The sequence below is a fragment of the Gordionus sp. m RMFG-2023 genome, chromosome 3, assembly GCF_954871325.1.
Source record: "Gordionus sp. m RMFG-2023 chromosome 3, tfGorSpeb1-WG-v2, whole genome shotgun sequence".
NCBI classification, from domain to species: domain Eukaryota; kingdom Metazoa; phylum Nematomorpha; class Gordioida; order Chordodea; family Parachordodidae; genus Gordionus; species Gordionus sp. m RMFG-2023.
In genome coordinates this window covers 41,541,065-41,566,870 of record NC_088777.1, presented here as the reverse complement: position 1 = coordinate 41,566,870, position 25,806 = coordinate 41,541,065, and the positions used below count along the sequence as shown (strand labels likewise).

At 27.5% G+C, this 25,806-nt stretch overlaps 1 protein-coding gene across 1 annotated transcript; it reads right to left on the bottom strand.

Annotated features, from left to right (window-relative positions):
• Positions 1 to 385: 385 nt before the first annotated feature.
• LOC135927690 (adapter molecule Crk-like) lies at positions 386 to 22,478 on the bottom strand. Its single transcript, XM_065463850.1, has 7 exons — positions 22,358 to 22,478; positions 10,326 to 10,448; positions 8,557 to 8,722; positions 7,209 to 7,253; positions 6,492 to 6,620; positions 1,542 to 1,877; positions 386 to 1,174 (listed from the first exon to the last, which is right to left on the bottom strand). The coding sequence occupies exons 1-7, from the start codon at positions 22,387 to 22,389 to the stop codon at positions 914 to 916; spliced, it is 1,092 nt and encodes a 363-aa protein (XP_065319922.1). The 5' UTR covers positions 22,390 to 22,478; the 3' UTR covers positions 386 to 913.
• Between the last annotated feature and the right edge of the window lie 3,328 nt (positions 22,479 to 25,806).

Genomic DNA, 25,806 nt, shown 5'->3' with positions numbered 1-25,806 from the left:
AATTTTTCATTTAATTTCTAACAATATTTAAATTAACTAATATATTTTTTTTAAATCTGTATCTATTAAAATGCAAAGTTGATTAAGATACAGATATTTTAAAATAATTTTTATCTTGGATACAAGATCTTTTCGAAAAGTTTATCTATTATACAAATATCCGCGATATAGCCCAATCCTTCCAAACAGATACTAAACTTTTCAGCTAGAAAATAAGATAAAAATTAAATTTTTCAAAATTTCGGAGTGCGTCGATTATTTTAATATAAGTATATGGATATTATTTTATTACTAAATTCGCATATTTATATAAACATTATATAGCGAAATTTATATAAATTATGTAGATTATATAAAATATATATTATTTAATTCATGGGCCGAATAAAAAATGCATGAAATTATTATAATATAATAATAAAATATGATATAAATTTATTATCAATAATTGATGGACATTATATTTTTTTTTACAATGCACAAGTGATTTAAAAATTTTTTGTAATAATATATTTGTATATAAAAAATAATTTTATAATTGGCAAGCTCTAATTAGAAACGAGAAACTTAGAAGGGTTATTCTCGCAAACAAATATAAGATATGGATTGAGATTATTATTTTGGATATTTATTATTAAATTAAACAATAAAGAGAAAATTACATGTATAACCTATTATTTATATAAGTAATTCGAGATCACAAAAGTATAAAAGTAGGCAATTTTAAAATTGTTTTTTATAAAATAATAATATTTATTAATAAATAAGCTATCATTTTTTAAAAAAAAATCTGATAGAGCATAGGATTACATTTTCGTTACAAAAAAAATTTTTATATTATAGACATGCGAGGGTAACTCTTTTTTTAAAAAGTAGGGTCGAGAAAAAAATAATATTTAAAAAAAACTATAAGTTATATAGAAGTGACTGAGGATGAAATAAGGGTTGTTGATTCGATGATTCCATTACTCTTCTTATTTCCGTTTATACCGTTTTTCATGAGGCAGTTAGTGAGTTTATCGTCGTGATGATGATTTGTCATCAACAGATTCGTTTGGTCGTTAGTTTCGATGAATTGAATGTGAGTGAAAGGAAAAAATCCAGATTTTCCATTTAATTCCCCTTCCCATTGCCCGTTCATATTCATTTTTGTCACGTTTACGATGTCGCCAACCTAGAAGGAATACATTCATTATTTAAGATACCAATTGATTTATTTCTTTCTAATATGATCACTTCCTTAAATCATAAATCACTTGACATTTGTTTATAAAATAGTAATTGTGTAATAACTTTATTGTTGTATCATAATTTATATAGCTGCATTTAAAAATAAATCTATATTTATTAATTACTATATTATAATAATTATATTTTAAGATAATTATTTCACTGGGAATAGGAAAAAAACTGGCTCGACATACTTAAATATACTATTAATATGTACAATTTACCTTTTTTTTATCATATATATTATAAAATGATTCTTAAAAAGATATCATTTGTTAAATAACAAAATAAGAGTAGGAAAAAATTTTTACCCTTAATTTGAGAGCCGTTTTATCGTAGGCGTTAGGATTTCTGACTTGTTTCACTAAGGCGAGAGCCGGTAAACTTTTTGGAGGAACGAGCAAATTTTGCAAAACTTTGGGGAATCCATCCTTGAGTCTATTCGAATTGTGGCCATTTGCGATATTGTTATGGTTATAAGAGGTAATTTTTTTATTTTCCGCGCTATTTTTTAGGTTATCGAACAAACCGTTGGCGTGGATCTGATTAGAATTAATGGTATTGGGCTGAGGCATTGACAAAGAAATGGGAGAATCGTCTATGTTATTAGAAGTATTTTGGAATGGAGTGGAGGAATCGGATTTAAGCTACAATTTTATAATTATATATTTAAGTTTAGATATATTGTAAATCGAAAAATGAATGAAAGAATATAATAGTGATCATGTCTGACCTTAAAAACAAAATTAAAGTTTGTAACCTAGTTTTATTATAAAAAAATTTTATTTTTGTGGTCGGTTAATTATCTTTTTAATAATAATTATTCTGATGATTTAAAATTTTCTTCTTCATAACGTCATGTGAAGAAGGCAAAAGAAAAGTTGAGAAGATAATAATCAAAGGAAACTACATTTTAAAAAAAAATATATATTTCACACTTGATTCATAAATATTAGATGCCAAAAAAATAATATATTATTCAAGATTAAAACTCGTGATATCTTTTTTTTGTAGAAACTCATGATTATGACACCTATTATGATTTTCGAAATTCCGAAAATATATGTTATATAAGTATATAATATATAAAAGTGTAAACTTTATCCAAAATTATCAACTCAACCATGGCCTTTTCTCTGAAAAATGCTAAATTTTGAATTAGAAATTATTGGATACAAAATATTTAAAAGCGAATTTAATATTGTTAAAAAATATTATAGAGAAGACCCTTTCAACACTTTCCTGGTATGTCGGACAGCCAACATAATCTTATATAGTTCACATAGTTAGCTCTTATTTTTTTTGTCATCTAATCCTTCGATGAAAAGGCATATAGAGCAGAGGAACTCAAATTCAAAATATTTATTTTAATTTTACTCATTAAACAAATTATAACGTTGCTAATGATTTTTACTTATTTACAAAATATAAGAAAATTAATAGTAAATGTATCCATCTTGATTTTTACTTAAAACTTTTCCAATTTTTAAAATTCATTTTATAATTGTGATAATTAATCAAGTGAAAATGAAAGAATGGCATGGAAATATATAATTCATATTTTTCAGGCCATGGGCTGGGTCTATATGGAAAGCCAGCCCTGCGAGATTTACATCCGATATGCTACCTCATAGTCATCTATCTCGGAGGGTGGGGGGGGGGGGATTATGATACAATAACATGATTAGAATTGTATGGGGGGCCGGGTTTTAAGACATAATTATTGTTATTTTGCCCCCTCAATCCCGCTTTTCCCTTATTTTGATTATGCCAATGGGGGAAGGGGCTGACTACAATTGTTACCTCTGTGCGCAAGAGACACGCCTTAAAGCCCTAATGCAAGTAATAAGATCAGAAATCAACGTACCCAATCAAATAAAAAATATCAATAATATGACTTGAGGTTGGCTAAAGTTTTAAGTTCATATAGTATTGTTAAAGTGTATATTATTTTATGTGACTTATAAATTTATTAAAAAATATGTTTTAAAGACACAAATAAGAGTAAAGGCAATTAGTAGGGCTCATCATAGGGGATAGTTTTATTCCAGGGTAGGTAATTTCTTCTCAAATAATTCAAAAATTAATAAACTTTGAGATTTGAAATTTAAGTCAAATATCTATTTTAATATGGCGCTTAAGTAGGTCTAAAAATGTTACACTGCTTCATGAGAAATTTTAAATGCAAATTTAAATTTTAACACGTCAAAAGTAACATTTTAATTTTTTACATTTATACTAATTTTTTTTATAAATGTTACTTATACTAAATATCAATTCTAAATGATAAAGTAAACTCAATTTTATCATGTTAAAAATACTAACATTATTTATGGTAATTTAATATCCTCAAATTAAATTTTAGTTAATTGTGAAGACCTGGGGCAGGTTTTGGTAGGGCACGTATTAGCCATTTTTAAGCAGGGATTATTTTGAATAAAAAAAATCCTATTTATAAGAACAGAGGCCACTAGTTTCCATAGGGTCCCACAATTATCAAAATGATTGACTAATTTTTTGTAAATTGCTTGACAGTTTTAAGTGACAGCAAGTTCTTTCTGGTGATATATATATATAATTCGAGCAGTGCTGGCAGATTCACCAATTTTTCACCGATCCGATATTACTAAACTATATTCATATTGATTTTTAATTACAATCTATCTTTGTATCAATGTCATAAATATATCAATATTTTCTACCTTAAAAAAACCAACTTTCACGAATGATTAAGTGAATTTTATTTTTTCCATTTTTTCTAAGTTAATATTCTCATTTAAAATAATTTCAATGTTTATGGATGAATGCAGTGTTGTTAAACAGTTCCATTTCGCTGATTTTTAAAAGGACCAAATCAAAATTTTAGCCAAATTATTATTGCCTATGCCTCGAAATTTCGCCAATAGAAGTCCAAACTAGAGATCTGCAAAGTTAGGCCTGGCCCGTACCCGGCCCGCGGGCTTCGAGCAAGACTCGGGTCTAATTCTATTTAAAATAACCGGGTTCGGGTCGGGCCGGGCTTAATATTTTTTAAAAAAATTCGGGCCGGGTCGGGTCGGACCTTGGAATTTTTTCAAATATATCTAAATTTCTCAATTTTATATTGTATTTTTTATGTAAAATAAAAATATTTGATTTTATTTACTGAAACTAAACGACATATAACATATGTCTTTTATTTTGAGTAATTATAAAAATTAATTTCTATATTTAAATAAATTCGGGCCGGATCGGGCTGGTAAATTTTTTTTAAAAAAAATCGGGTTCGGGCCGGGTTTGCAAAATAAAGCCCGATGCAGATCACTAGTCCAAACATTTCTGATATCTGTGGGAAAAATCAATAAGCATGGGTAATTTACTCTTGGCCAAAATTTTGAGTTAATTGTTTTTAAAATTGGCTAAATCGAGTCGTTTAACAACACTAACTCAATGTGACTTGTTAGATATTTTAAAGTTTAAAGATAATTAAAACATTACAACAAATAAATTTTATATTTTTCATTAAATTATTATTATGAAATTATTTATAAAATTTAAAAAGATATATTATTATAAATTATAAAATAATCAAAAACAATAAAAAAATATCGGATCGGGTTTTATTTAAAAATCGGCCCGATCTGATCCGATATTAAATCTCGGTAAGCCCTATATACAATATAGATGAAACTAATGAATTTAACATATTTGGCAATTTATTTTCATTTATTTATTTAGAATTAGCATTTTTATATATAAAAAATTTTAAAAAAAGAAGCGATAAGACACGCAATGTGAAAGAATAATAGGTACTCCGAGTGTTTTTCATAATTCCCAAATTTTCATTTTGTTTAAATTTTATACTGATAAAAAACTAAAAATTTGTTTCTTAAATATTAATTTCGGCCATTGATATACGTAAAGAATAAAAATATGTTTAAACATTTTAAAAAATTTGCCTTATCTATTTTTTATAGCTCTTCAATTTTTATGGACAATATAACCCCAGTGCCCCCTACTTTACCACAATCTGTGAGGGACTTCATGAGAGAGAAAAAAAATAGGATGAAACATGCCAAGATTTACTGCTTACCCCAAAATATTTTTCACTCTTTACCCTCCTAAGAGTATACTCTATATGATATATGGAGGCAAATGACCCCCCCCCTTCGATGCCGTTTAAAAGATTTAAAATTTGGCATAACTTTTTTAAAGGTAGGGGGGAGTGTTTATGTCAACTTAGAAGGAGAAAGGACACTGTCCTATCTAACTCTAAAAATGTTTCAAAAGTAGATGTCAACACATGTTTTTTACAGAGGGCTCACAGTCCTGTGGTATTGGTATATAAGCCAAAATAAAGATAATTTATAAATGTTTTTTCATTGAGCCAACATATCTTCTAATCCTATATTAATCAAAATGTTAATTATCCTCGAATGATTCATATTTATGCAGGGATTCGAACCGAACCCGGAGAAGAAAACCCGGGTTTTTGGGGAAAAAATCTGAATCCGAACCGAACCTGAAACCCGTTTATAAAATTTTCAAAACCCCGAATCGAACCCAGGAATTTTATTTAAACCCGGATTCAACCGGGTTCAGTGTATTGTTTAAAATCATATAAGATATTTGTATAATTGTAAATAGAAATATATGAATAATTTAATTGAGATTTTATAATATTTTCAAATTTCCAATTAAGTGAAGTATTAATAAATTAAACAACTTAATTCATTTACCCCATTTTTAAATATTTTTAAATTTATTTCCAAAGATTCCTATGGAGTGCTAATAAATTTTAAACAATGATATTCATTTAATTTTTAACTTATTCTCAACGATTATTAATTAGAGAAAAATTAAAGTGAACAAGTCAAAGTAAAAAAAATTATTATATAGGATATTGTTAATTTAAAGAAATACGTCTAAATAAAATTTTTAAAATTGATACATGACTATGCTTTGTATTTTTAACTATATTTTGCCTATAAATAAAATAAAAAATTTATTTCTTATACCAAATCTATGTCTAGTTTTTTAATTATGATATAAATATAGAATATTTTTTTATCAATTTAAAAATTCTTATACCCGAGATGAACCGAAACCAAACCTGGGTTTAAAAATATTTCCATGAACAGAACCCGAACCGAACCTACCTATTTTTTTCCTTAAACCGAACCGAAACCGGGCAAAAATTTTGACGGGTTCGAATCCCTGTAGTTATGGAGTTTCTACTGCATAGTTTAAAAAAATAAACAAAAAAATAATCATAACTTAACTATTTTTATGTAAGTTGATGGTATGGTCCCGCAGGCTCCTTCCTCATTTTTTGCTGTCCACCAATTTTCTTCATTTTTCTTGATGCCAGTTAAAGTGTGTCCCTTTTTAAATGGCAGATCTTCGCTATCCTATTTTGTATACATGATATCAAAATCAAACATTATAAATATAATGTTTAGAAATAATCCATTATTACGCTATTAAACGTGTTATCTTCAAGCGTTACGTTATTACAGCTATATCAGTTTCAAAAACTAATTTAAGATAAAGCTAAAAAAGAATTATTTTATATAATATTTAAGAAAAATCATATATATCTTTTTAACGAATTCGCTATTATTTTTATAATCATATTGCATATTTCTTATAATCGCAACGCATATTTTTCAAACATGACATTCCATATTTATAAATTTATACCTATTTATTGGCTTTATTTTGTAATAACGCAACGCTTGAACAAAACGAGTTTACTATAAATGCAGCCTTGGTTAATTTTTTTAAACACAGGCGTTGCTAGAGGGCAAAAAGATTATCTGTCATTATGCAGAACTAATGATAGATACAAAATGGTAGAGACTCCATAATTAACTTTAATTTTCAAATCTCAAAAAACGATATTTTTTAAATGTTATTTCTATTTTTTGCATAGAGGTATAATAAAATGAAAAATTATTTTTAAATAATGATAAAAATATATATAAATTTTTAGTAACTTTTCCTTGAAAATCGTAAAGTGCGATGAATTTTAATTTGGCGGCCTATTAAAAAAAAATAATCATTTTAAAATATTATATATTAAATTGAAAGTTCTAATTCGACAATCATTTTTTTTACAGTGGTGGAATTTCTTAAAATATTCTTATAAAAAAAAATATTCTTCAAAATAAATTTTTGGAGGATTCTTTTTAATTTAAAAAGGGTGAATTTTGAAGAAAAGTGAAATTAGATACCCATAATATTTCATTTAAAAATATGTTAAAATATTTTTATAAAATCTATAGTATAACTTAAGAATGGTGAAGGTCAACGGCCCGGCCCTATCGGTCTTAGACTAGGAACGGACCGGATAACGAACCGGTCTTTTTTCGAGGATCACAGTCGGGACAAGTTTTTTATTAGTATTTAAGTTTGCCTTATTACTCAATTCACATTTTTGTATATATTCTATTTTGTTTTACTTTTCTAGTGGATTTACCTTAGTTTTTGTGATTCTTTTTCTTTTTTAATTCATTTTTATTTTGAAATATTTGAAAATCAAATATCTGTCAAAAAAGTATTTAACTTTTTAATAAACTAATTGTTTTATATATTTGATTTAATATTGTTAACATAAAATACTTTTATATTTAATAAAATCATAAAGCAAGATTTAAATTATGGAAAAATTATGTTATTTTTAAAATAACAAAAAAAAATAAAAAAACCTGTCCTGAACCGATGTTTATATTTAGTACCAGGTCGGGACCGGTTTTTTAAAGAACCGTGATATCGGCCCAGACCAAAGATAGGACCGTAACTTTCACTGCTTAAAAATAGTTGCAGCTCCATTTTAAACAACACTTATTTCTTAATAAATTATCAAATTACAACAATTAAAATTTGGCCGTGACTTGAGATAGCAATTGCTATGTTTATGCAAAGCTAGCATCTATTCCATATTTAAATTATCTCCATACATTCTAACTCTTTTAAACCGTGCAGCTAGGGATTGAACTCATGTATGTTTCAGTCTAGATCTCTAACTCTCTAAGCCACAGCTAATTATAAAAAAAAGCAATAATTTTTTTTGTATAGATAATCTAAAACTAGACATCCTTGACTGAATTATTATAAATAAATTATATCAATAAAATAACCAGTTGATTTTGTAAAAATTGTATTATATGGTTTGGAGGCCAATTAATTGAGTAACTATTTCGCGGTCGTCATCATAACAAGTTTTATTGTGTATAAAAAGAGTTTAAAACAAATTTTTTCCGAACCGAAAAAAAATTTCGATTAAAATATTCAAAAAGCCTGGGACATAAATGGGTGCACTTATTAAAAGATGAAGTTTTATACTGGTTTTGAAAGGGTGCTGTTATCCAGGCAATTAGTTGTGTAATGCCTAAGAAGGCTAGCTACGTCGGAAAAAATTTCGTCCCCGATTTTGAAACGTATGCTGTTTCGATTTCCCGCGGCTGCCTCCATCTTTTTGATTATGTAGTGACGAATAGCTTTTGTTTCCCTGTACATTTTTTGAAATGCGTAATTATTGATTTCGTGATGAGAATATACTCTTAACATTTTAAAATTATTCTAAAAATAGTTTTTTTTTCCTTGAAAATATTATTTAATGTGCCTTAAACTCTTATAAACGTATATAGATTATAAATCAAATTTTAGACATTTTAACACTTTGCTCGTGTTTCTCGTGTATATTTATTTTAAGATCTCTGGTATCGAAATCAATATACTAAAAGCGAGAAAATATTATAACAAATTATGCGGGTTCTTTATAAATTTCTGAACAACACTATCTCACCTAATTTGTTAGAAATTGTTTGGAAATTATTTCCCCCTTTTTTGAAAAAAAAAATAAAAATATCTTTATCCAATCAAAAGATATTTGTTACATTTTTGAAATTACTATTATAAAAGAGCGTTTATATTATAAATGATGAAATGTATATATTTTATTTATTATTATAATTAATATCCATAAATTTAAGGCTTTTCCTTTTTTTATTATAATAAATAAGAATTTATAATATATAACATTAATTAGTCCTATAGGAAGGGAAGTAAAGAGTGAAATTGCTCATGATAAAAAAAAAATTGTGTTATATAAACATGATGACTATGTTTTGAATAAATTTATATAAAATTAATTGTATTAATTATTAAATATTTATAAGTATTTAATCATAATTGCAAATTCTATTTTCTCAGCCCTTTTGATTATGGTGTATTGTATTGTATATCCTCTATCTTGTAAGGCAATGCACTTATCTTTTTTTTGAAATTGAATATTATGTAATTACGAAATATATTTTTTTTAAATAAATTAAAATAAAAAAAAACGTGATAGTATAGTAGTAATATGCGTTTTGTTTAAAATATTTTTTTTGGTCAAAGGCAGTATTGTCACATGACATAAATTTTAAATTACTAATCATAATATTGCGTAATTTTTATCTTATCTGCTTAATTACGTTAACATCTTCCCGCATTCAGTTTAGAAGCCTGCAAAAGCCTTTGATCCGACAAAACTCGAATTGGTAAAACCGACTTTAGGAGTCGATAGGGCCAAGGTTCTGTCGGTCTCGGTATTGGCCAGTTAAATGTCAGCAAAATTGTAAATTATTTTGTTTTCCTTAAATACTTTTTTTTCTTTTTAGGCTATGCCCAAAATCTTTTTTAAAAAATTGTAAAACTTTCGCAAATTTTTAAATTTTAATGAATAGTATGTTAAAATTTTTCTAGAATTATGTTTTGGGCATGTTTTTATTATATTTAAAATACTTATTTATTGATTTTCATGTAAGGTTTCGAAAGTTACTGAATTTAATTTTTTGATATTTTGGTCACTAATAATTTCCTCGAGCGCTTATAATTTTCCTGCTTTCCATGAAAAATATTTTAAAATTTTTATTAAACATCTTTATTTTTTTTGGATAAACTCAGACACTATTTCACGTCGAATCAGATTGAACCTATTTCTACAAATAATGGTTCATAACGGATAGAATTTTGACCTTCCAAATAAAAAATCGAATCGGGTCCGACAAGAAAGTTTTTTGAGCCGGTCCTGTAGGTATAATATTTATATTTAAAAAAAATTTTTATACTTCACGCAAAGAACGAAATCTCCGGGGCATGTGGCGCTATCTCTGATCAAAAAAGTACCCATGTCAAGTTCTCTCTCCAGAATATCTTGGGCTTCTTGTCGTTTCAAAGCTCCAAAATACCAACTATATAAATGTTTTAAAAATTGTAGATAAACAAAAAATATATCCTTAATTAATATTGAATAAGCACAACATTCATTTATGAAAAAAATATAATAAGCCTCGCATATCTTGTATTCACAGTTGACGCAAATTCGCGGCAAGCAGCGGATCCGCGCTAGCTATAAATGCAAGGACATGCGATAATCAGATTAAAAATGTCATCAGAAAGTAAATTGTAGGATTAAAGTAAAATAAATGAAAATCTAAATTATCAAAGCAATAATATTTTTCGGAGACTGCAGTGATTATTATTACCCGGGCTGTTAACCCGATCCTATCAGGTCGGGTCCGGGTTATACAAAAAAAATTGGTCAATTGAAATATTTTTGGCCGTATCCTTGAAAAATAGTTTAAAAGAAAAATCGATGGTAAGAGCATGAATGTTTTTTTTTATTGTTTTTGATAAGAAAAATGATCTGTAATGTGATCTAAATACTAATTTTAAATTTATTTACAAAATTCGGCCCAGCCCGGCATCGTGAAAAAAATATTTTGAGAATAGACCAGAGTTTTTTCATAAATTTTAAAGCAGAACAGGAATTTGGTATGAGCCTGAAAGATCATGGTATATTTTTAAAATTTTATTTATACCATTACCTTTAAATTTAGAAAGAGTTCTGAAAAAAAAAATTAATTATTTTATCTATGATTTGTTTTAAATTACCAATCAAATCAAACGATTTTAAAAAAAATCATTGATTATTATTATATGTTAAATATGATGATCAAATCTATTAAATTGTTTAAAGTTCACTCCAAAAAAAAATTTCTTTATAGAGATAAGTGTTTAATGCCTATTTCATCCTTTGCTTCTTTATTAGCTTTAACCATGTCATAATCTCAAAACTCCTCCGAGCCCAGATTGAATACCCAAATATTTGTAATAAATTTTCTTCTTATAGAATGAAATGAAGTAACCTATAAATAAATATTGCCTATTTCTTCCAGCATAAATACAAATAATCGTAAATTACCTCTGCCCTTAGGAAATGTGTTAACACTCCTGTTTTTTTACTACATCAAATAATATTTGACATTCATTTATAAAATAACGAATGACAAATTTTTTTGAACAGATTATAAAATTAAACAATAAAAAGGAAGAGAAAATTAAACCCTTGTTGCCTGTGGCAATTCAATTAATAATATAGTTATACATTTATAATAATAAAAACAAAATTTTAGAAAAGTTTAAGAGGATATTAGGTAAAAATAAAATTTATTAAGATAATACGTGAAAATAAGCATGAATAATATTTATTATGATATATTAATAATACTTAACAAGGTGATTTTATATGGCATTACAATACAAAAATGAGGAGTATTAATAAAATAACTAAAGAAATTTTATTGTTGGGCAATAAGATTAATAAGATCAAATAGGAATTCAGATGAACTAGTTGATTCGTGATTGTAATGGGTTTTTAGTTGAAATATTAATTTTAAAAAACACTTTTAAAAATTATAAAATACATTATTTTAAAACTTGCAGAATATAAACATTTATAAATCTAGGTAAACTAAATAAAACATAAAAACAACAAACATAATATTTTTTAAAAAATATTGCGAATTTCAAGACAAGTTAAAAAATCTTGATTTTCGGCTTGTTTGTGGTATTATTGTTAAAAAGCCGGATTTGGGTCGATTTTTAAAAACAACCCAATTAAAACTTTAGCCAAAATAATATTATGAATGAGCCTCGTAATTTGGCAAATAAATATTCGAACCATTGCCATCTATGAGCAAAATCTCCACACTTATATAATATTATTTTTGTTATAATTTTGATCGGACCGTTTTTTAAAATCGATCAGAATCGGGCACAACACTAGTTTGTAGTGTAGTGTCTAGAAAAATTTTTAGATTTCATTCTCACCCAGGGGCCAAGATAAATGCGCTCAAAGTGCAAAATTTATCAAATTTTTGAATTTTAAAAATGCAAATTTTTATGAATATTCATTTAAATATTTGGTAGCTTAATAATTTTAATATTATATAAAAATTATAATTGCCGGGAAAAAAAATAAGTTAGATAGTCAGTTTTAAATCCCTTGTCGTATATAAAGCTTTTCGTTGGGATCTCAGGTTTCTACAGTTATTTATTTTCGAGGCTTTTAATTAATTGGAAAGCCTCGTCACAAAGACTTCCAGGGTGTTGGTAAATATGGACATAAATGTAATATTTTGAAGATCGAAGTATTTGCTACTTTTTAAAGTTCGGCGTGGGCCAGGGGCCCCTACAACGGGGGGGGGGGGGTCCGAAGCAACTGCTTCAGTAAATTTGAGTGGGGGTACTTCTTTTTTTTAATTTTTTTTATTTTAATTTTTTTTTTTTACATCCATCATGATCATGTGATTTCTGGTTTATAAATGTAATAATAAGACCCCCCCCCCACCACTTAATATTTATTAGTAAATTTTATTTATCTCGTAACCAAGCCTTCTGGGGGAACAGGCAACAAGAAGGGAATATGATGGCAGATTCTGAACCTATACTAAAAATGTATATACAGCAAAATGAAGAAAGAAAAAAGGATAAAAAAAATAAGGGATTAAAAACGAAATTATATTCAAACCTATTATCATATAATAACTGTTATTATATGATAATAGGTTACATAAACATTCTCATTGAAACCATGAAAAATATGGTTATAAAAAAAATTCAAAATGAGATTACATTTAACAGGTACTTTTCAATCATAGTTGATGGCACATACGATGTTTCGAAATCAGAAGCAATAGCTTTGATAGTAAGATATGTTGAAAATAGTGAGACGCCGAAGCCTGTTGAAAAACTGATTGACATATATTGTACGGGAAATACCACAGGTCTCGATATAAAGCATAATATAATATCCAAACTTGGCTCGATGAATTTACCCCTTGAATATCTAGTTGGGCAAAGTTATGATGGCGCCTCAAACATGAGTGGAAGAATCAATAGTGTGCAAGCCTTGATTAGAGCAGAGGCGCATAAGGCATCTTTTATTTGGTGTTATTGTGATCGATTAAATTTAATCGTTGTTCAATTATGCCAATCAATTAAAGAACTTCGAAATTTCTAGGATTACTAGATGAGATTTATGTCTATTTTAATGGTGTAAAAAGATATAAGGTGCTCAAAAAATTTCAGTGTAATGATCTGAAAAAATCGCAACGATTTCTACGCCTCAAGAATACCACTAGGTAATAGTACCTTATTTATTTAGATTTAAAATGTTTTTTTATTTAAAAGCTGGTTATCCTCATATAAAGCTATTGTAAATTTTTTTCTACTTTATGATGCCTTGAGGGCAGAAGGATTCTAAAGATTCTGCCACTTCCACTATTGCTAGTGCTATAGTCTTTAGAATAGAAAAATTTGATTTTATTTATCTTATCACTTTGTGTTTTGGATAAAATATTGTTGATAACAAGTTTAGCTTGTACAAAATTGCAAACCATTTCGAAGGATATAGGGTTTGCAATAAATCAAATTCAATTGGCAAAAGATTGCTTGATTAATTTGAGAAGTATAATATAAATTATTTATTGTCTTAATTATTTTTTAATCTAATAGATAATAACACTGAATTTTTGGATATTTTCTCAAAGGCAAAAGATTTTATGAAGGAGAGAAATCTACCTTTTGATTTTGAAAGTTCTAAACTTCAAACATTACAATCCAAAAAGGAGAGGTATATATACTTTCATCATTAAATAAAGAAATTTTTTTTAGCTTTAAAATAGGTGTGTTTTATGCTGCACTCGATAATTATTGCAGTTTAACGAAAGATTTAATGATGATTCGATGAAATTTTTACATCAAACATCATTTTTTACGCCAAATAATGTGGCAGAAAAATCAATTATTAAGGAAGATATCGAGGATATCTGTGAATTTTACAATTTAAATTCAAGTCAAATTCAAATCAAATTTTCGAAGAAATGGAAGTTTAGAAATATTTATAAGATGGCCAAAATGGGGAATGTAATTATTACTCATGAGCTAGAGGTTCAAGAATCTAAAGATTTGTCAGATTCTGAGAATTGTAAATTTAATTAATTAAAATATTTTTACCTATACATTATTTAGCTTCTTCTGATGATGATGATAATTCAGGGACTTACGATTCAGATTGGAAAAACTATACATTTATTTTACCTTATCGTTTACTTTAAAATTTTCTGCTTTCCCTAATTTAAGAATTTTATATAAATATTTATTAACCATTCCCACAATCTCATGTACTGCCGAAAGAGTCATGAGTAAAATTAAATTAATTAAAACAAGACTGCGCAGTACCATGAAAGATTCTTTTCTTAATAATTTAACCATATTATCAATGGAAAAATTTTTATTTAAACAATTAAATATTGATGAAATTATAAATTCTTTCACTTTCTCTTCCCCTAATTTATCCAAATTATTAATTTAAAAATAATATTTATAAAGTTATATTTTTTGCATTTTATTTATATTATATATTAAAAATTGATGCAATAAAAATTATTTTTGAAATTTATGGGTGTCATAATTATCATTTTTTCGAAGGGGGGGGGGGTACTTTTCGGGGTATTCTGCTTCATTCACTCAAAAAGTGTAGGGGCCACTGGCGTGGGCCAAAGCAAGTATGAATTGTTTGATTTTGATGAAAAATCCAAAGTGTAGTTCCAGGCTAAGGAAGCCATTAGACAAAGGTATTAAAGAAAAGTAATACCATCCGGTCTTTTAGAACTGTCATTAAGGATATCTACTGCGAGGGTGGATGGTATGTCAGCTTTTACGAAAGCTTGTAGAATGATGTTGTTCATTGCTTGGTGGCGGGGTTGGCGTCCGTGAGAATATTTGATGTGTAGTGGTTTATGGTACCTATTATCTATTAATTTACCACAGTCAACACAGATTGTGTTAATGTGTTACATCGAGGTTAATGGAGATACTAAGTTGCTCTGCCGAGAGCAGCAACCCGAGGTAGGAGCTGGGTATTGTCTCTAGCCATTCATGCCTTGTTTTCGCTTTAAAAATTATTGAATTTGGATTCACCTCAAGGTGGCCGTTCGGAAAGAGGTAATCAACAGAACTGCCAACAAGTGGAGAATTTCAGTCTTTTGGACTTAGGAGTGGGTCTAATGTGAGATGGGGGCAGTTTTTGCCCCAGGGGACGAGAGTTAAGGTTAGGTCGCCGTCTGGGTGAGCGATTGAAGACCGAGGAATTCGTGGGAAGAAAAAATAGATGAAATGAAAGCCTTAGAGATAGGCACAATGAGTGGGTGCCAATCCCGCCAGATTTATAATATGGCAAAATGGCTTTAGTTTTAACGCGATTCCAGTAGCATTAAATTTAAATAATCAGCAATAATTCTGATAATTAAATATAGTGCTGTAAACATTTTTAAAAAAATCGAACGCGTTCGCGTTCAACGTTCATTGACAAAAATCGAACGCGTTCATGTTCACGTTCAAATTCAAAAAAAGGAACGCGTTCAAGTTAATGAACGCGTTCATGCGTTCAAAATTTTATGATAAATTTTTTTTTAAATTTAATTTAATATAAATAAATGCCTTATATTTTTCAACACAATATATTAGCCATGATAAAAAATAATAGTTTTATTTTGATAATATAATTATAAATACAATATAATAGAGCGATAAAAAAATAAATTTATAAAAAATTTTTCTTATTAATTTTTAATAATAATTGCTTTTCAAAATTTTCATCTGATAGGTATGAACGCTTGGCAGTTAATACAGCGTTAGCTATACTAAAAACTCGCTCACAGGGGCAGATGAAGGGATTGCGGTGTTATACTTGATAAACAATTCTTTTAAAAGGGGGAATTTATTAAAAACATTTAATGTTTTATCCATTGTCTCAAAAAATTGAGCTATGTTATCATCCTTCAATCTGCCCTCTTCTTCCTCGTCAAAAAAAAGGATATCTCGGAATTAATTTTAAAACAGTGAAATATTTTTGATATTTGGGCCATGGTAATTCTAATTCATCTAATATTGAATTTTGATTTTCAGAATCTGATGATGAAATATTTATATCCATGCAAATGATTAAATTAAAATATAAAATATTCAAATTAATAAACTTTAATCTTATCTTCTCTAGCAGTAGCACGTTATGGTACGTTAATTGCAATATGAAAGAGGAAAAAGTAAAAACAGCTGATTAAAAAATATAAGACTTTTTTGTTAAAAAATTGGATTAAATATTAATTTTTCAAAAATAAAAATATAAGACTTTTTTGTTAAAAAATGCGGATTAATATTAATTTTTCAAATAAAAACAAATAAAAAGTGTTTTTAAAATTGAACAAACGTAAAATTGAACGCGTTCATCAAAGAAAAGGAACGCGTTCCCGTTCAAAGTTCGTCAAAAAAAAAGGAACGCCTTTCATCACTTTTTTTCAAAAAAACGAACTTCGTTCACGAACGCGTTCGTTTACAACACTAATTAAATATGATGTGAAAATGATTATCCTCTCATCTAAATAAGGATGGTGGTTGGTTGCTGCTGAATAAGCATGTATAGTGAATAATTTTACTTCCGGCCGTGACTTGACCCGCTACTTTTTAAAAGCTTCTTTTATTATAAATTAATTTTAATTGTAATATTGTACAATCAGAGGAAAAGGAAGAATGAAAATATATTTATTTTTTTATAGCTGTAGGGTCTGGCCGTGCCATTATTTTATACATGTTACTGCTGACTTGGCTAGGCTGCAAATTAACCCTGAATAACCCGAATGTGTAATTTAAAAAAATGAGAGCATGGTTGAAAAAATATATAAACAAGATAATGAATTATCATGGCAAATTTGATGGCCCTTTAGTAATTAAAAAGTTATTTAGGATAATTTAATTCTAGCAATTTTGGCAATTGGTATCAGTAGGAATTTAAAAGATTTTGGTGACTCAAGGGTTATATTAGGAGGAAAAGAATAGCATCTAATAGGAATTCATATAAATTATGAAGTGAAGCGGTCTATTAACGTTAGTAAAAAAAAAATATCCTTTTAACATCTTGGAATCAATATAATTTAATATCTAGATGAAAGGTCTAAAATGATATAAAATCTGTTTATTTTGAAAATATATAATTAATATTGGACAGTCGAAACATTGCTAATTTTTTTGGGATCAGCATCCTAATATTAATTTAAAACAAATTTTATTAGCAGTTTTATCCTACCTTATTATATATCCTTGTCTTGAGTAGTGAAGAAAACCTACATTTAGGTGCTTTTTAAAAACCGGCGAAAATCAAGATAACAAAAAAATATTACCCAAGATTCGAGATTCGAACAAATGAAGGCTAAACCTTTCTGCCATGTTATATGAGAAATCTTGCTTGAGGCATAGATAAACCAATTTAAGAAAAATAGTTGCATGGATGTTTGATTTTTATGCATATTATTTTTCATAGGAAAAATGATAAATGCATTTCTAACTCAGCGAGGGGAAGCGAAAGTGGTATAAAGTTTAAATATTTTGGCAGATCATTACTGCAATTTATATGGTCACGGTGTATTTTTACACTTTTTTAATAAATTGAGCAATAGAATGCCATAAAAAATGACTTTAAAAATGAGGTAATAACAACATCTACTGATGGAAATGGATAACCTGATGTTTAAAAAAAAAATAATATGAAAATGAATACAGTAAAATCTGTCTAATATTTGAACACATTGAAGAAACGGTAATTTATGGTTCAAATTACGCCGTCATTTAAAAGTGCTTTTTATTTATTATTATAATAATATTATATCAACTTATAATTAATTACTTTTCTAAGCTAAAGCTATATCTAAAATCTATTTTAAAAAATTCGGATTTAAAACTTTCGAAAGTTTTAAAATTTTAATGAAATAGTATGTTAAGTTTTTGAAATTATAATTAAATATTTGGGCATGTTTTTATTTTATATTTTAAAAAATATTTCTTCTTTTCGATAAAGTTTCAAAAGTTTGGGAAAACAAATTTTTTTATTTATATAAAATAAAGCTATAGTAAATAAGAGAGTTGAATGAATCATATCTTAAAAATGTATATTTTGAACACATCATATTCATCTAAGATATTTATCAAATCTATAAGGGGAGGAGGGTGGGGGGTTACTAAAATATTTTCACTTTTTTAAATTAATAAAATAATGCAAAATATTTACAATTTGTTTATACAATAATTTTAAACAGCTTTTTGGATTTTTAAAAAATTATAGTTAAACAGACACAGCTGTCAATTATCTTTAGAAATTGATTAGAAATTTTAGCGTATTTATCTAACATAATACCCTAGATACTAGTCATAAATTGATTAATAAATCAAAAGTTGTTTCCTCTAATGTGATATCAATGTGGAAAATATATCTTAAATTCAAAAAAAGGCCTTATAAATAACAAAACTGCGAAAAGCGTCAAAATGTAAAATCCGATTTGAGATAGAACAGAAACTATGTTTGAATGGAAACTTTATGCCCTTCAAAGGCATCGAATCAGACACGGAATTTGAATTTAAAGACTATTTAAACTTGATCAAGGTGGTGGGCATTATTTTTCAAGTTTTATAATTAAGAAAAAATTGGTCTTTTTTGATAATTTTAGAATTCGGTCTCTCTCCGACTAGGGTTTTTAAATTTTTTTTTTGATAATCCCGATTTCTTATAAAAATATTAAAAGAGTTGTTAGCCATTTTGGTGGCGATTTAAAAAAAAATACTGCGTTTAAAATAAAATTATTAAGCAATTTCGGATATATAATTAATAAATTAAGTTTCAAAAAAAAATAATAGAATTATACATAAAATTAATTTCAGACTAATCTTAGTCCTCTTGCACAATTTTCAAAATGATAAAAAATAGTAATAATTGGAAAAATTCCAAGAATAATAAATATCGAATAATTTCGGCGGGATCGATCATTCCTTTTAACCAGGGTTGGCAAGTCGGTTAATTGACCGGAGGGAGTATTAGACCGGTCAAATACTCTAAAATAACGGGCATGACTAAAATACGCGTCCCCGAAAACTACGCGTCCCTACGCGTCCCCGGTCAAACGGGTTTAATTTATATAATATTAATAAAAAAATCTTATTTAGCTTTATAAGATGAGTTAAAAAATGTTTTTTATGATTTTAAAAAAAATGATAACTTAGTAAATTTTTTAAAAAATTATTTTTTTACATCAAAAAGTCCCTTTTTTTAAATTTTATTAAGTTGCCACTTTTTTTTATTTTTTTTTAAATAAAAAAAAACATTTTCTGTATCCATTTAATGAGCTAAATATGAATCTGCTTTTATTTTTTTTAAAAAAATGTATCTTGACCGGGGACGCGTAGTTTAGTCAAAAAAATTTTTCGAAAAATAATTTTTAAAAAAAAAAAATTATAAATACCATTTTCGAAAATCTCCTTGAAAAACTATACACGATTCTAAATTCATATTTATAAAAATAATCTATCTTGACCGGGGACGCGTAGGGACGCGTATTTTAGTAAAAAATGAAGAAAAAAGTGTTTTTACAAAATTTTACTAAGTTACCACTTTTTTTTAAATCAAAAAAAACATTTTCTGTATCCATTTAATGAGCTAAATATGAATCTGCTTTTATTTTTTTAAAAAAAATGTATCTTGACCGGGGACGCGTAGTTTTTTTATGTAAAAAATTAGTATTTTAAAAATTTTACTAACCACTTTTTTTTTAAATCAAAACATTTTCTATATCCATTTAATGAGCTAAATATGAATCTGCTTTTATTTTTAAAAAAAAAATATATCTTGACCGGGGACGCGTAGTTTTTAATTTAAAAAAATAATTTTTTAAAAATTTTACTAAGTTATAATTTTTTTTAAATCATAAAAAACATTTTCTATATTCATTTAATGAGCTAAATATGAATCTGCTTTTATTTTTTAAAATGTATCTTGACCGGGGACGCGTAGTTTTTTGATGTAAAAAAATCATTTTTTAAAAAATTTACTGTTATCATTTTTTTTTAAATCATAAAAAACATTTTTTAACTCATCTTATAAAGCTAAATAAGATTTTTTATTAATATTATATAAATTAAACCCGTTTGACCGGGGACGCGTAGTTTTCGGGGACGCGTATTTTAGTCATGCCCTAAAAGGGCACGTATTTTAGTCATGCCCTAAAATAATTGAAGAAAAAATTTTTTAAAATATCTTTGAAAAAAAAATATAATGAGATAAATTCATGAGATCACAATACTGCTTATTTATTGTCCCTAATATCAAGGGAAGCATCTTACTAGTAATGAATTTAAAGAAGTATGTATTATAATATAAGAATTAGGCATTTTAAAAAGTGGTAATGATCAAAATATTTAAGTGATATCATAATTTCAGAAGTAAAAGTGGTTAGTTTATAGAAAATTATGTGAAAAAAAGTAGCTCCCATAAAAAACAATTAGATTGCCTGGGGTTGAATAGGCATTTAACTAAAAATTATCATTTCTTCTTCTTCAGAAATAAATTGGTTGATTTGGGTTAATATTCCTACAAAAAGAGAAATCCATTGAAGATCTCAACAACAGAAAAATTGATTAAAAAATATTTAAGAAAATGCTAATACTAATCATGAATCAAACTGCCACAGAGAGCAAATTTGTATATAATAGTAAAATAAATCTATTTAATTTAATAATATTTTTTAAATTCATTGTTATTCAATAAGTTAGTATTGTCTTAAAATACATTTGAATTAGACAAATATTGGTTAATTGACTGAATCTTATTTGACTGGTCAAATGCACAACTCTGCTTTTAATACTAGGACAAGAAGGAGAGCTATTCAATTCCAACTGATATTTAATGAAGATTTTTATAAGGCTCCTCATATCTTCTATAACTATTCTGTTTTTACATTATTTTTTAATCCATTGATAATAGCATTTTCATATTCCTTAACTTTTTATTTGTGAATGTTTGTATATAACATTTTTCTTTTTCTTGTCTATATTTTATAGAATGTAAAATGTCTAATTTGACTTGGAGAAACCTGTAATTATTTCCTTTCCATGAAATTTGTATGATTCTATAACTTTATAATATATTTTATATAATTAATTATATATTTCGTTTTATTTTATGTGCTGACTTTAATTTATAAATATATAAACACAACACTAATTAACTTTTAAAAAAATGAGTATCATGTACTATTTTAAATAATTAGTTTATGCAAGAGCATTGTATAGAAAATATTATAAATTAACCCTTAGATTAAATGGTTATATAAGTTACGTTAGCTTGATTCTAATTTTATTAGATCTGGGTTAGGCAGAAATATATTTTGGTGCTGGCTAGCTTATAATGTTTTTGATTAAATATTGGTTGGCTAAACAAAAAGTACAAAGAGAAAATAAGTTTTAACAAAATACAATATTGGCTTTACACATATCTAAATAATACCAAATTGAATGATAATAAAAAAAAAATTTTTTAAATAAATTATCCAAAAAAAATCAATGCATGTTATAAAAAAGTTATACCTAAATAATGTCAATGAAAGAGCAATGATATTGAGTAAGACTATATATTAATAAGTTATTATTTTAATTACCTAACAGACAGAGCCTGAAGTTTTTTAAATGGATATTTATCATTTTAAAATTAACAATATTTGAATAAAATATATATATAAATCATAAACATTTCTGTAAGCATTATAATCAGATTTAAACTTAATTAAAAAAATATATATTTGATAAGTAGCAGAGGATAAATTTTAATGAAATATTTTATTATTTATGTAATAATTGCAAGAACAAGCTAAACATATATATTTTAAATAAAAATTGTAATATAATGGGCTAAAAATATATATACAAAAAAAAATAAGACCTCTCTTTATCCATGGGATCAAATTTATCCATTTATTTTTTATTTCATTGTATCAACAATGTTAATTACAGCCGTTTAATGGTAAACATGTAGAATACCTAAAAGTAATTTATGGTCAATCATTGTCAAATTTAACATATATTTTGATTTTTTTTCTGTAAGATGTGCCTAAATATTTTTAAAAATGTTTTTTAATTGGAAATAATAGATTTGTTAAATTTTATGATTATCTATAATAATCTTCAAGTTAATTCTAAACTTGAGGAGGGTAAATTACTTATCAATTTAAATTATTATTTAAATTTATTATATTAAATATTATAAAACCAGAGAACTTACCCTAGACCTGTGCTCTAAAATAAAACCATGGTTTTAACTTAGAACTGATGTAGTCTAGAGAAATATAATAAACAATATTTGTTTCGCTCCTTTTTAAAAGTAGCCAGCTTCCGCTCCTACCTTCTCAAAAGGAACTCCTGCTCCTACTACTGAGTTTTTGAAAGGAGCTAGCTCCTGTTCCAAATAATGCAGTGCCTTTTTATAGCCGCTTCTTTGATTTTTATTTGTCATAAAAACACTAAACTAAATCATATTTTTTTGCCAAAATATTTTTTATAAAATGTTATATCAAAATATTTATAATCTTCTATCAGCTTTTAGAGACAATAAATTTTTTGAATTTGAATCTAACAAACATCCGCGCCCCCCCCCTAAATCTGTTTAGCAGTACTGAATAGGCACTCATCAGGAGCAATAGAGAAAAGCGGGTTATAGTATTTTATATAAATATTTTTTAATTCAGAAAATATATCAAAAATAGTAATTTGTTATTATAAAAAAATTTGTCCAATATAATATCTTCCCGATGATCAGTTTCATGGAATCCAAAAAAATCTTCCAAATTCCAGTGTACTCGTATCTATTCTTGCTTTAGAAATTTGCTTCTTAAAAAATTAATTATTTGTATTTTCATTCCATATTTTATTTATCTATTCCCATTTTAATTTGAATGCAGGATGGATAATAGCCACATATTTTTGTCATTATAAACATTTGAAAATCTGCAATAATTGTAGTAAAGAAGTAATCTATTGTAATATTTTATCATATTATATGTTATATTTGCCAGTTAGATATGATTATATATATATATATTTATGATTAATATAATAGGTGTTGTTTAACTTCCTAATGTATTATGTACACATCAATCTATTAACGTGTAATTATATATCGCCATTTGTAATTAAGTTGCACCTTATGTTTAATTATACTGAATAAAATGTCAATGAAAACTGATGCCTATTGTAAATGAGTTATAGAATTAAATAAATATAAATAATGGTTCTACTCTCGTTAAAGTGGCGACGACGTGGATTCTAATATTCTAATTAAAACAAGAAGAAAATAGTTATTAATTTTATAAATTATGCCTCAGTCCAAAAATACTAGTATAATTGATAAGTTAGAAAAATATCAAATTAATGGGTCTATACAACGTTGGTTCCAATTTTGGGACGCAACGTTAAGATTAAAGAACTGGACACCGACCGATCAAGAAAATAAGGATTTGTTCATGGTGAGTTTTGGCGCTGAGGGCATTGATATTCTCGAACAATATTTATTTCCTGAAACCATTCTAACAACTAAATTTGATAAGATAAGGAGTGTCTCGCTACATATTTTTGAGGAGAATAAAACCATTTTCGGTAGTAGATTAGACTTAATAAGGTTAATTAGGAATGAGAATGAACCAATTGGAGAGTTCGCTAATAGAATCAAAATAACTGCGAAAGCGTGTTGTTTAGCGCAGTCAGAAGTTGACGGCCGGTTAAGAGATCAATTAGTTGCGGGTATAGATCTACCAGGTCTCGAAGTTCAACTTAAGACTAAATATCCTTTAGCATTTGATGTGAACAAAATGTCCCTGACGTTCCAGTTCGTGCTAGATATGGCCACGGCAACAGAAAATGCTCAAAACGAAATGACTATCAAGAAAGACTTGGTCAAGATTGCAAACATAAAATGCCTATTTCACAAGAGTGTGTTAAGAGAGACATTAATTATAGGAAGCCTGATAACAAGTTTTAAGATAATAATTGTAAGAATTGTGCCGGCTGGCATGAAAGATATTTATGCCCAGCTAAAGACAAAACATGTTTTAAGTGCCAAAGAACTGGACATTTCGCAGCATGTTGCCGTAGTATATCGCAATTTATACTCAGTGAAACCACATTTTCACTCAAGTGATTCAATTAATAATCTCTGGACAAGGGGATTAAATAAAATGGCAAAGATCACAGCCAAAATAAATGGACTTAGTGTCACTTTTGATTATGATACAGGAGCACAAGCCTCTATTATAGGATTAAATATTTGGGAGAATTGGCAAACCACTAACATCTTTCACAAACCCATTAGCAGCCTATGGAGATAAGCCTTTGGATCTTATGGGTGAAGCCATGGTTCGTGTGCAAGTGGGAAAGGAAATTCGCAATTTATCAGTTATTATAATAAAGTTATATGACCTACCTCTGTTTGGGTTGCCATGAGTTACCGAGACAGGTAAACATACAACAGGTTCTCAAAACGAATAGAAAAACAATAACTTCAAGTTGCCACCAAACCAACGATGCTCGAATACAATCGAGGATGTCACTAACGGAAGACGTAATGGGGCATTTGTTAGCTAAACAGTTTAAAGCTGTTTTTGACGGCAAATCGGGGTTGATACGTAATTTCGCTGTGCGACTTCAATTAAAAGATACGGCTGTTCCAAAATCGTTTCCAGCTCGTCGAGTGCCATTTCCATTACGCAGAGCGGTTGAACTAGAACTTGATCGCCTTGTGGCTGCGGAGATTTTGGAGCCCATCAATTCCTCCATATCTAGGGTGCCATGGGCAACCCCAACAATAAATGTCAGGAAAAACAATGGCAAGATTCGTATTTGCGCAGATTTCAAGGTGAGTTTAAATCCCCATCTATTATATGATCATCACGTTATTCCTACGCTGGATGGCTTATTGGTGATTCAAGGGAGGAACCGTTTTACGATGATAGATTTAAAGGACGCGTATCTACAAATGGCCGTTGAGCCAGAGACCCAAGAATATTTGGTCATCTCAACACATAAAGGATATTTTCGATACCGAAGGATGCCGTTTGGGCTTTCGTGCGCATCAACTATTTTCCAGCATTACATGGACAATGTTTTGAAAGATTGCCCGATGACTGGAGTGTATTTGGACGATGTAAATATCTCCGGCAAAAATGACGCTGAACATCTGGCTAATTTAAAAATAGTACTCGATAGGCTGCAGGAAGCAGGCCTCAAAGCTAAATTTGAAAAAGTTCAATTTCTACGGAAATCTGTTTCGTTTTTAGGTATCGTTATCGACCAAAATGGGGTACATCCAAGCGAAGAGAAAGTTAAAGCAATCCAGACCGC